Source organism: Pygocentrus nattereri, chromosome 24 (genome assembly GCF_015220715.1).
Source record: "Pygocentrus nattereri isolate fPygNat1 chromosome 24, fPygNat1.pri, whole genome shotgun sequence".
NCBI classification, from domain to species: domain Eukaryota; kingdom Metazoa; phylum Chordata; class Actinopteri; order Characiformes; family Serrasalmidae; genus Pygocentrus; species Pygocentrus nattereri.
The window spans coordinates 14,708,719-14,722,024 of NC_051234.1; the positions used below are offsets into that span (position 1 = coordinate 14,708,719).

The 13,306-nt window shown below is 39.5% G+C and overlaps 1 protein-coding gene across 9 annotated transcripts in view; it reads right to left on the reverse strand.

Annotated features, from left to right (window-relative positions):
- The window catches only part of LOC108442230 (vacuolar protein sorting-associated protein 13B), a 401,016-nt gene that overhangs the window by 190,458 nt on the left and 197,252 nt on the right, over positions 1-13,306 (reverse strand). For 2 of the 9 annotated variants that reach the window (XM_037534076.1, XM_037534080.1), the window contains exon 28: positions 13,041-13,107. The exons of the other annotated variants lie outside the window; for them this stretch is intronic. In XM_037534076.1, coding sequence (XP_037389973.1) covers positions 13,041-13,107 — 67 coding nt within the window. The remainder of the gene's footprint in view (positions 1-13,040; positions 13,108-13,306) is intronic. 9 annotated transcript variants of the gene reach the window in all.

A 13,306-nucleotide genomic window follows, 5' to 3' on the forward strand; every position in this document is an offset into this window, starting at 1 on the left:
AATACTAAGTCTCAGCAGCATCCATCAGTAGCAGCATATCTAAAGTGAGCAAGCTAATTTACCTGCTTGTCATGAAAACAGAAATAGTTTTTAGCCTTTTTTATGCAAGGCATTTACAGTCAAAGCCACAGTAATATCCTGGCAGTAAACAGAGGTAACACTGTCATGACTCTGTTTCACTGCCTGTATTATGGTGCTGTTTTATGGGAAGCCGAAGAACTCAAAAGCTTCTCCATGCATGGACCACATACGTTGCATGATTCTGTCATGCCTCATGGAACAATTTTAGCCCATCTGACCAACTGCTCAGCACCACACCCAAAGCAGAAATAACTAAATATGTTAGTAATTGTATTAGTTATAGCAATTCATCAGAATTATATGTGCCTGTATGCACTCGTTTATGGTATATTTATTTTATGGAAACTAAAGTGTTTAATGCAAACTTTAATGTATGCTTAGCAGCCAATTTCATAAAATGTAAAAATCACATTTTTACATTGCTTCTTCATAAAGAGGATTATGGCTAAATGCTCAATGTGGAACATAGCCTAGGTAAGCTTAAAGTGGCTTAAAGTATTAAAATATTGACTAATGAATACCATACATTTTTACTTTATCAAAACACTGAGATATCAGAAGATATCAGTTTTAGACATTTCCCCCATTATCTTCATTCCATTCTCCATTCCTCTTTAGTCACACAGGAAAATACAGAAAATATTTTGGATCACTATTCACCAGGGGTTCAAGAAAACAGTGTGTAGAACCCTACTGTGTTTGCTAATACTTCTTGGTGGTTCAAGCACCATAGGTGCATAGTACCCTATTGCTTTTGCTAGGATTTCTTTCTTTCTTATTCTTTAATGCAGGTCCAAGGTTTTCCAGTCTCAAAATGTTCAAGGGAATCTGGAAATCAAAAATTATTATTATTATTAATAAAAAAAAACTCAAAAGGTAAACATTATGGCTGCCACATGCCAATGTCTGGGTTTAGCGTAATTCACAAAAATGTCTACAGATTGAGAGGTTAGATGATGAATGAATGAATGTGTGTTTGAAAAATGCTTTTTGAACTAGTCTGTTTGTTTCAGTCAAATTATTTCAAACTTTGTCCTAAAACCATCAGTGGACTTTGCAGGTAAGTAATTATTTTAAAACATCTTGACTTTAAAGCACAAGAATGGCTGCAAAACAATGTTTGGCCGGGCATTTTCTGACTTAAAGCGCAATTAAGACATAAGTGTTGCTCAAGACTGATGTAATTTAAAACAGGTGTATAAAATCATCATATGAGCATGCAATGTTTAGATATTAAATTGGTCGCAGCACGCCCCTACAATGCTCAATCTAGCACTAATTTTCTAAAATTTCTTTAAAATAAAGAACTGACAATGGTTTAAAATTACACATCTCATAAAGACCAAACACTTTGTAAACACACTATATTGCCAAAAGTATTCACTCACCCATCCAAATCATGGAATTCAGGTGTTCCAATCACTTCCATGGCCACAGGTGTATAAAACCAAGCACCTAGGCATGCAGACTGCTTCTACAAACATTTGTGAAAGAATGAGTTGCTCTCAGGAGTTCAGTGAATTTCAGCGTGGGACCGTGATAGGAGGCCACCTGTGCAACAAGTCCAGTCATGAAATTTCCTCTCTACTAAATATTCCACAGTCTACTGTCAGTGGTATTATAACAAAGTAGAAATGATTGGGAATGACAGCAACTCAGCGCAAAGTGGTAGGCCAAGTAAAATGACAGAGTAGGGTCAGGAAATGCTGAGGAGCATAGTGCGTAGTGCTACAGACCCCAGCTTCATGGAATGGGTTTCCATGCCAGAGCAGCTACATCCAAGCCTTACATCAACGAGTGCAATTCAAAGCGTTGAATGCAGTGCTGTAAAGCGCTGTCACTGGACTCTAGAGCAGTGGAGACGTGTTCTCTGGGGTGACTAATAATGCTTCTCCAATGGAGTCTGGGTTTGGCGGTTGGCAGGAGAACGGTACTTGTCTGACTGCATTGTGCCAAGTGTAAAGTTTGGTGGAGGAGGGATTATGGTCTGGAAACAGTTTGTGGATGTGTTTCTGGAAGAATGGTCAAAAATTCCCATAAACACACTTCCAAACATTGCGGAAAGAACTCCCAGAAGATTTGAAGCTGTTATAGCTGCAAAGGGTGGGTTGACGTCATATTAAAGTGAATAATTTTGGCAATATAGTGAATATGTATGTTGCTGCATTTCACAGAAAATTGTATTTGAACCCATTGTGATCATAGAATCAGGTGTTATATTTTGTTTCTGGCACCAGACAGAGCTTCAGCAATAAATACAAATTGCAGTCCTTAAATATAGGCTGATATAGAGTATCGATAGTAATACTAACTCTATCTATAACTAACTGCCTATAAGTTCTGATATTTCTACAAATACATTTTATATTGGTTAAATCTATGTTCTGTGTCACAGATAAAACACACATTACTAAATGGCATTTGCTTGTTAAAATTACTCCTGGTAGCATATTTTTCTCACAAAATACAGCCACCACTGACATGTTGTTTAACTTTGTCTAGCCTTCAGAAATTCCTTTGTGGTGTTACAGGTATCTGTATTTTCATCATCGTTAATGTTACTGCATCCAAGTACGAATATTAGTATGAATATTGGAGCCGATACAGATATGGTAACTGTGCAACACTAGTCATTATATTTGATGTTAGTTCCTTCCTGCTCTATTTTATATTATTTTACAATTCAATCGCTATTGTTGTATTTCATTTTCATTCCTTTTCTGTTTTATTTTACGTGTTTATTGAATTATTTTATTTCTGAAACTAGGATTTTTTTTTATTCTTTTACTTTTTATTTAATTGTATTTAATTGTTTCCATTATAATATTTATTACTATTTTATGCCTATTTCTTATGTGAGCTATTATTTTTGTTTCTTTATAAATTTTCTAGCCTTGCTGACTTTGATTTGCTTTAGTAGATACATTTTATTTTAACCTTTTTCAAACCCTGTCTTGCTTGGCTACACTGTAAAAATACAAAATAAAAAATCATCAAAATAAAAAACAATATCTGACTGAAGTAACTGTTTTTAATCAAACTTTCTGCATTTTCTACAACCAAAGACTGACATGTAAGACCTCAGGTTGCTGCTTATGGCTTTATTTCTTCTTCTTCTTCTTAATAGTAATATCATTATTATTATTAATATTATTTTTTTTAGTAGTAGTATAAGGGCCTATGCATGCAGTGAATAGTACCTTATTGTAATTGGTATTCTTCTTATAACATTTTATTCAGCTAAACTGAACCACCCAGACCAATCTTTAAGTGCTAGAGACATGTAACATGGCCAGTATTTACTGAAATATAATATTTACAGGTCAATAACCACTAAAAACAATTTGACTTTTGTAAGCAATGTACCTGCCATATGCTAATTAACCTTTCTGGAATAATTCAAAAGGTTTAATATTGACCAATCATCATGAAATGAACAGTATGTCTACGCAGACACTATCTAATAAATCACTAACATTTCAAAAGATTTGGCCACTAGGGGACACCATTAATGAAAATCAAGTATATCTTCAACATCCTTTTATTTATGGTCAAATAACTGATGTCATTAATGCAATACAGTGTTCTAAACAACAATTACAATTACACGCATTTTAAAATAATTCTTTTGCCATCCTAAATTGTTTGCACTTCTTGAACTAGTCCCTGAGTTTTGATCATAACTTTTCAAAATTGATCTGGAAATATTCTGTAGCCTCTGTAGATAAATAATTATTGAAAATGTTTTGACTTTTTATCAACATGGTTTCCCTCCGTCAATTAATCTTTGAGGCCTTGGCATTTATAACTTAAATTGCTATAACTCACTAACTTGGTCTAATCTCCTCAAAATTTTAAACATTTGCATAAGTTGAGATTCATCAACATTTTGGTCCAGGCCAGTCTTTATGGGGCAATATAGGACAAAAAAATCATCTTTGGAGGCCGTCGATCAATAATCATAACATGGAGACCTTTTGACAAATTCTGACTCACTTTAACTTTCACTGTATGCCAAGAAGGCCCATTTTGATAAGACATGCGTATCAAAGACAACTAGGTCAGAAATGATCAAATAAGCAATGCATTTTTGACTTCTTATTTATTTATATGAAATTCAAAGCTCAAAAGATCAGATAACATAAAATGTAACATATTTTATGTTTAAAGGCCACTGCTCATAATTTATGGAATATCAGGGCCTTTTGATAAACTTTGACTTTCACTTTTTATCCTTTCTCTGCGCCCAAACTGCATTAGGCCTTGTTGGACGTCACTGGCCAAAATTGTGTGAGGCCTTACTGAGTCGCTTGTGGCTCTGGATAAGAGCGTCTGCTAAATGCAGTAAATGTAAATTTAAATATTTATTACTACAACCCCACTGGGGCACTGTGCAGAATGTCAATAAAAATAGAATGCAATAATATGAAAATCATATAAACCACATTTGTAAAGGAAAATACTATGAAGATAACATATCAAATGTTGAAAATGTTGATATTTTATTGTTTTTGAAAAATATATGCCCATTTTGAATATGATTGCCATGTGCACTAATTTATTTACTTATGGGCAAATCCAGGGTCAGAGTCGAAATGGTCCAGGTTCAAACAGCCAACACAAACAGATCAGGATGCAAACATGATAAACAACACAAAACCTCAAACAAGAACCTAAGACGAGAATACAATACATACCTCCCCCAAACAAAGACCAACAAAGGCCAGGGCAAACACAGAGCTTAAATACACGAGGGCTAACATGGGATCACAAGACACAGGTGGAAACACAGGTGGGAACAATCAGGGGCGGAGTAACCAAACAAGGGGCTGGAGTGGTATCAGAAGAAAAAGCACGTGGACTAGACCAAAACATAACACGATCACATGTGGGAGTGGGAGGAGCCAAGCATGACAATCATGAATACTGGCTTTTGAAGCTGGTAACAAGCTGAGAGGTCTTTAGCCCAGAAGACACAGCATCTATGATTGCCAAAACAAAAATTTCAAACGTCAATTTGTCAGACTTCAGGACACTTTTCCACTTCACCTCAGTCCATTTTAAATGAGCTCGGGCCCAAAGAAGGTAGCATCATGTTTTTAATGCAGTGCTGCCTAAGGGCCCAAAGATCATGGATGGCAAATACTGGTTTTTGGCCTTGTCCCTTGCATACAGAGATTTCTTCAGATTCTCGATGCTATTATGTACTGTAGATGATGAAAAGCAAAAGTTATTTGCTCTTTTACACTGAAAAATGTTATTCTTGAATTGTTGCACTTTTTGCCTGCGCAGTCTTTCACATCGTGGTGAACCCCTCCCCATCTTAACTTCTGAAAGAAACTCTTGATATACCAAGTCGTGTTACTGACATTTTGCCAATTAAACAACAGGTGTTTTTTTTAACTAGCCTTTTGTTGCCCCCATCCCAACTTTTTTGTAACATGTTGCTGGCATCAAATTCAAAATGTACATATACTTTTAAAAAAACAATAAAATTTTAATAATTACACCATGTAACAATTTTCAAAAAAAATTTTGTTCCCAGTTGTTAAGTGTGTTTTCCTAATTGTACAAAAAGTTATTATTCCCTGTAAACTTTGCTTTTGTGGTCAGCACAATGATATTTTGAAATTGATCTATTTTTAAGGATATTCGCCATATTTCAAGATACTTAAGAAGCTTCTGGAATTGTGAGAACTATGAAGAAGTTTCTAGAACTGTCCAGAATTATCTAGAACTTTCTGGGACTGTACAGAATTGTAGGTAGCTGTATAACTACAGTTATATAGGGCCACTATAGCCCTTCCTGAGAGACGGAGAGACATGATCTATTTGATTGGGATTGCATAGTCAGTGGGTAACAGCCATCACAGACAAAGGGGAATTGACCTAGACAGACAGGTGTGAATTCATTCTCTATTCAGATTCTGATAACGACAGTATTCACACTTCACCCCACACCCATTACAGGAGGAGCTTAGGAAGGACCACTACTTTCAAATGTATATATTGTGTGTTACTCTGCTACCGGGTGATCAGTCTTGCTCTGCTGAATCCTCAGGACACTCTTGTACTTTGATACTGCATGGAATAAAGATTGACCATTTTTATCGAGTTTGGAGAGACATCCTTTTTCCTTACAGTACACAGCAACTTAGTCAATTTAGATGGCATCAAGAGGTTACATACATCCAGCAGACGCATTTTGCTATGTATGTGGCCATTTTAAAGACAAGAGCGAAAAAGTACTCTGTGGAAGCATCTGCTAAGATGTGTGAGGCCTACAAAGCATACTTCTGCATGGTGGACCCTTCCAAACGTCGCACTGGCAAAAATGCAACGCCTGTAACGTATCCTGACATTCCTTCATCTATTGCCCCAGTACCACACTGCCCTGAACTTCCTGTACCAACACCTCCAGACAGAGCAACACCACTTTCAGAAGAAAGCAGCAGGTCAGACACCCAGGAAGATGTTGAAGATCACGATTTCTCTTCATGTGCAGATGAACGATCTGATCAGAGACCTTGGTCTCACCAAGTCCAACGCTGAGCTTCTGACATCAAGGCTCAAGCAATGGAACTTATTAGAGGAAAGCGTCCAAGTCACAGCTCAGAGGAAGCGTCACCAAGTTTTTTCCACCTTCTTCAGTCATCAAGACGGACTGTGCTTCTGCAACAATGTGGCCGGTCTATTCGAGGCTATAGGTATCACCTGTAACCCGAATGAGTGGCGTCTCTTCATAGACAGCTCATGCAAGAGCCTCAAAGCCGTGCTGCTTCACAATGGGAACAAGTACCCATCTCTTCCTGTAGCTCACTCAGTGCACCTGAAAGAGGAATACACCAGTGTCAAGATGTTGCTAGGTGCCTTGAAGTATGATGAGTACGGCTGGGAAGTTATTGGAGATTTCAAAATGGTGTCATTCCTGATGGGCCTCCAAGGTGGTTTTACTAAGTATCCTTGCTTTATTTGCCTTTGGGACAGCCGGGATACTAAAGCGCACTACCACAGGCGGGACTGGCCTCAGCGGACAGAGTTCACTGTGGGGAAGAACAATGTAAAGTGGGAGCCACTGGTGGACCCACGCAAGGTGCTGATGCCACCACTACACATCAAGTTGGGGCTCATAAAACAATTTGTCAGGGCTCTAGATAAGGAGTCGAGAGCTTTCAATTACCTCCAAGATCTTTTCCCTAAGCTGTCTGAAGCAAAGATCAAAGCTGGTATCTTCGTCGGACCACAAATCAAGAAGATCATAGAGTGCAGTGAATTTCCCAAGAAGCTGAATAGGAAGGAGAGAGCGGCTTGGAACAGTTTTGTCGCAGTGGTTCGCGGCTTCCTAGACAATCATAAAGATGAAAACTATGTACAACTGGTCCAGACTCTGATAAAGAACTATGCTGCAATGGGCTGCAGGATGTCACTCAAAATCCATATCCTTGATGCTCATCTTGATAAGTTCAAAGAGAACATGGGAGCTTATTCAGAGGAGCAAGGCGAGCGCTTCCACCAGGACATTATGAACTTTGAATGCCGTTACCAAGGACAATATAACGAGAACATGATGGGCAACTATATTTGGGGATTGATTCGTGAATCTGATTTGCAGTATAGTCGTAAATCTCGGAAAAACCACACACTTCTGAACAGTTTTTGGTAATTTGTGTAAATTTGCAATGCCTATAGTGTTCTTAGTCTGACTGTATAAATGAGAAGATGCAAAATCGTCTGTTTCTATAATAAAAATTCATAATTTTTGTTGCCGTGGTCACAAAAGCGAAGTTTATGATGAATGTAAGCAATTTTTAATTTGTTTTAGACATAAGCAATTGGAATATAACATTAAAAAGCTGGGAACAAAACTTGTGTTACATAGTGTTATCGGCACTGCATTGAAAACAGACATGATTCTCTAGTGGAAATGCATGGGCTCAGGAATACTTCTGAAAACCACTGTCTGAGAACCACATTCTGCATGTATTAACAACAGCAGTGCTCTGTATTAAAAGAGTTCAGGTGCTAAAGTGGCCTGCCTGCAGTCCAGACCAGACACCTATTGATAACATTTGGAGGGTTATGAAATGAACTGCCCCTGAACTGTTGAGCAGCTGAAATTTTATACCAAACAAGAACATAAAAACGTAATACAATGATGGTCGAGGGACCCTCAGGTTGGAGTCGAGTACAGCTTGCGCATATAACATGGCTAGATCAAAGCCCTTGGGTGTCTAGATGATGGAATTTGGCAAACAAGAGAAATCAAATCTTCAAAACCAAAATAAGTCAGAACTTGGAATGTACAAAGTTTGCCAACTATCACACAATGTCCTTAATATCAATGGTTTCACTGCCTACTGCAAGACCTTCAACTGTCTTGACAACATTAAATTATGGAATGTTCTAGGCTCCCAAGTGGTGCAACCGTCTAAGCATCGGACATATCATTACGAGACTGCTAGTTTGATCCCTCGTGATGCTACTGTCATTTGTTGCCAGGAGTCCAAACTCAGCACAATTGGGCTCGTTCTCTGGATGGGTAGGTTGGCCCTTACCTTCCCCCCATTATGCAAAGCAAGCGCAGTCATCTGTAAGCTGACATAACAAAGCTGGTGGTTGGCGCGCTCTCCTCCGAGCGCGTTCAACTGTCCAAAGACAGCATGAGAGGCAATTCGACAAGATGTGACTGCTGGCTTCAAAAGTCTTAAAGGAAGCCTGTGCTAACCTTCGCCCTCCTAGCATTCGTAATATTGTGTGATTGGGGGAGTCCTGGGTGGAACTGGAGAAAACTAAATTGGGGAGAAAATTGGGGGAAGAAAAAAAATCAATTATGGAATGACATCTCACTGTTCTAATGGGAAAATCTCCTGATCAACAAGCCATGGTAAAAACAGAAAAAGGACAAGCAGAATGGATCCTAGACCAAATCAAGGCTCATCTCTCACATTGAAGACAAGATAAACAAATTAAAGCTATTTCACATGGGACACATTCTGAGATGAACCAATTAACTGAAAAATACCATTTTCTTTGGAAGAGTTGAAGGTGGGGGGCGGGAGGGCGTGTATGGGGGACTCTATTACAATGATATTATGACGTCTGCAGATAAACATTTGGTGCCAAGCGATTCATTTCTCTGACTTAACTCTGCAATCAGATGTTATGTCAGAAAATGTCTGGTATGTTGATTAATTCAATCAATTACTTTTACAAAAGGTCAATCTAAACAAAAATCTCTGAACATTTTTGTTGAAGGTGCCTGATCACTAAACATAACATATGGAGCTTTTTTGTCAAATTCTGACTCACTTTCACATAGCTCTTGTATATCAGATAGCCCCCTTATGGGTACAATGTGCCTCATTATTTGCATGCACATAAAAGGGTTACACTTTGAGAACAAAACTACTTTACAAATACAACAATGCGATTTTTTTACATTACTTATGTATATTTCATATCTAGGCTGACAATCTTATAATGAGAGGAGAGGCATGGTGCAAGCAGAAGTAAGGAGCAGAGAGGAGGAGAAGCGAGTAGCCAGAGCAGTGCAGCAAGGTTCCCAGGGGGCCTGGACAAAGTGGGACTTGCCCAGGCGCAAAGTCACATGGAGGGATCTGTGGCACCTGGAGCCCTATCGCATCTCCTTCCTCTTACGGTCAGTTTACGATACCCTCCCCTCCCCAATACATCTGCACATGTGGGGTCTAAGAGAGGATCCGCTTTGTAAGTTGTGCGACAAGAGGGGGACCTTGGCCCATATATTGCCTGGGTGCAAAACATCTTTAACCCAGGGGCGGTATAGATGGCGCCACGACAATGTACTCCACTCATTGGCAGAAACCATAGAGCGGGAGAGGGTTAAGAAGAGACCGCACAGAGAGCAATCACCTTTGTCAAGGAAGGAGCTAGACCCGCACAAACCACCAAAAAGAAAAGAACTAGCATTTTCCACACCGCAAGTTCCTGGGAGATGAGGGTGGATCTTGGAAGGAGGTTGCAGTTTCCAGAAGTGGTGCAAACATCCCTCCGCCCTGATATAGTGCTGTGGTCATCCAAGGACCAGAAGATAATCCTGGTTGAATTGACAGTACCATGGGAGGAGGGCTGTGAGGAAGCCCAAGAAAGGAAGGCTGCAAAGTACCTACAGCTGGCCCAAGACTGCTGCGACAGAGGCTGGCAGACATGGGTCTTCCCGGTGGAGATAGGGTGCAGAGGCTTTCCAGCAAGGTCTGCATGGAGTTTCCTTTCTGCCATAGGAATGGATGAGCACAGTAAAAAGCAAGCAGCTCGCCGGATGGGGGAGGAGGCGGAACGTGCCTCATGCTGGATTTGGAGTAAGAGAGAGGAGGAAAGCTGGAAGCCAGGAGTAGATGGGCAGTGAGCTGGCCACTCACTACTGGCCTACCAACTGGAGGGTGTTGTGGTTAGGGCCGAAACACCCAGAGTAGGTTGGACACCACCTGATGACATCTGCTCCTGGCCTAAGGCTACAGCTACCTGCTAAGGTAGCTGAGGAAGGCACCTCGTGTGTATCCAACAAGTCATGGCCAGCCATTGCTCAGAAATGTCCACAAAGCTGGTTTCGATTTTTAAAGTGAACCTGAAGCAGAAAGTCTGGTTTCTTCTTTGATTGAAGTGCATAGATTTTTGCCCACCTCATGTGATTTGGTTGTGTTCCTGTGTTCCAGCAGACAGGAAAAACATAGCATTTAGTGTGTGTGTGCATGCTGAGAGTAGAAAAGGACACACAAGCTGCATCAGAGTGTTAGAGCAAAAACTACTGCTTATGTACGGTGAGGCTGTGGATGACAACAGCAGAACAAAACAAAGTAATCAACAGTAATCGGTAGCTGCTCTGCAGCAGAAAGGAAAGCTCTGCAGAGGGTGGTGAAGGCTGCACAGAGGACTGTTGGAGTCAGCCTTCCCACCACCATGGACATTTACACCTCCAGATGCAGAAAAAGGGCCACTGGCATCATGAAGGACCCCACTCACCCAGCACACACACTTTTTGTCCCGCTCCCCGCAGGTAGGAGGTTGCGGAGCATTAAGAGTAAAACAACCAGACTGAGGAACAGCTTCTTCCCTGAAGCCATAAGACTCTTAAATTGCAATTAGACAATCACTGCAATGGCACTTCTTGCCCACTTATTTACCTCTGCTGCTGTACTGAATCAGTGCCCCCACTATATCACCCTTACACAAGTCACTTTATACATCACCAGTACTAAGACGTGCACCTTCTACCTCATACTCATGCTGCTGTTATTTGCACCCTTTATTTGTACATTCTCTTTATTGTTTGTTACTTTTGGGAGTTAACTGGACCGTGAGTACAATGTTTTGTTCCATCTCATGTACCACATTTGATGCGAATGACAATAAAGCCTTATCTATCTATCTATCTATCTATCTATCTATCTATCTATCTATCTATCTATCTATCTATCTATCTAATCACCTCCACTCCTTTCTTCTCATCACTTCACTCTCTCACTCTGTGAGGGGCCAGCTGATGAAGGAGTGACATGCACACACATACATCCAGTAAAGCTCTTGCCCACGTTATGCCTGGCCAACACTATAGGATAACTGGGTCCATGGTGAAGCCCATTTGTACCTCTTGATAATCTGAAAAGATCTCAGGGTGATCTTAAACAATGATCTTCCCAGGGAAAACCATGGTGTGGGGTGTCTATAATCCAATCTTTACTCCTGTTACTAACACCTGTTACTAACACCTGAAAGGCCATGAATCAAATAAGAGCTATGCTGACCTGAACTTGTCAGTGTATACGGAAGAAGCTGAAAGCATGGCTGCTAAATTGAAAACTAATCACCTCATATGTATGTATGTATGTATGTATGTATTCACCTCAAGCTTGCACTGCAGTATGTACATTTTTTTCTTCCAATTTTTCTGTGGGCTCTCTCAACATCAGTATTTGTTAAATCTTGTAGTGTGGGCCAGGCATTAAGTAGCTACATGTGCACACTAGTTCACTGTAATGAGAACCTGATTCTTTTTTCCTAAAGGGTTTTTCTCTTGCTTTTGCTGTGAAATTGCAGGAAAATTGAGAGTAATGCAGATGATTTCAAAGCTAGCCTGCTAACCAGCACTTCACCTTGTATACATCTTAAAAAGTACATTAAAACAAAGTAAAACTTTCAACAATTAGCTAATCATGTTTCAGAAACTACTGAACATACACATCAGAACAGTGTAGTACTTAATTTCATGACAAAATATGGCAATTTATTTCCTTTGGGTTTCCTGCAAATTCTATTACCTGTCAGAGTCTGACTTAATGGTTGTATTGTATCCTGAATAATAAACTCATGTTACAGCCACATTTATTTCCCACCAGAATATCCACTTTCACTCAGAAATACATAACGTTAAGGAAGAAAAAGACATTTTGGTTAAATACAAATTGTTTCCTCTACTGTCCCACGTAGCTCATAACCAACACATTTAAACTGTCTCAACCTGGTCAGTGCTGCAGACTAGCCCTGGACTAACATTTTATGTTACTTGCTATGATGATTACTGTTTATTGGTGATGTTTTTCTATTCCATATTTGATGGTTGCAATCCTATTACACATCTACCTTTATTTGTTGCCTTAATCTTCTTTTTTTTTTTTTACTGATAAGCAAGTTAGTTGATCAAAAACCATTGTCCTCCATATATAAAACAATTAAGGAGCAGAGTTTAAGATGTCTCAAGGAATGGTTTAAAAAAAAAAAAAAAAAAAAAAAAAAAAAATAAAAAAAAAAAAAAAAACCTTAAGGCTATTGACAATGCAGAGATAATTTCGTTCAGGTAATTTCAGCAGTTTGGCAGCAGTGTGCTGCAAAGCAACTGTATGTGTTCCTCTCCCCAGGTCTCGAGTGGGACAGTGATAGCACTTTAAGGTTAGCAGCAGCGGAACATTTTGGAACTGAGTTCTCACCACTGCTTTCTCCTTGCACTGTAGAATCACCCCTTCAAAATGGCCAGTCTGCCAGCCCTCACCTGGCCTAGAACATACACAAGGCCTATCTTATCACACACCCTACAATCTGTCACTGGAAAAGGTTTTTCAAAAAAAAAAAAAAAAAAAAAAAAAAAAATCTCCGCTAACAACTGTCAACCAAACATTTAAATAAATAATCTGTACAACAGCTGCAAGAGAGAGAGAGAGAGAGAGAGAGAGAGAATTAGTGTCAGCACCATGTG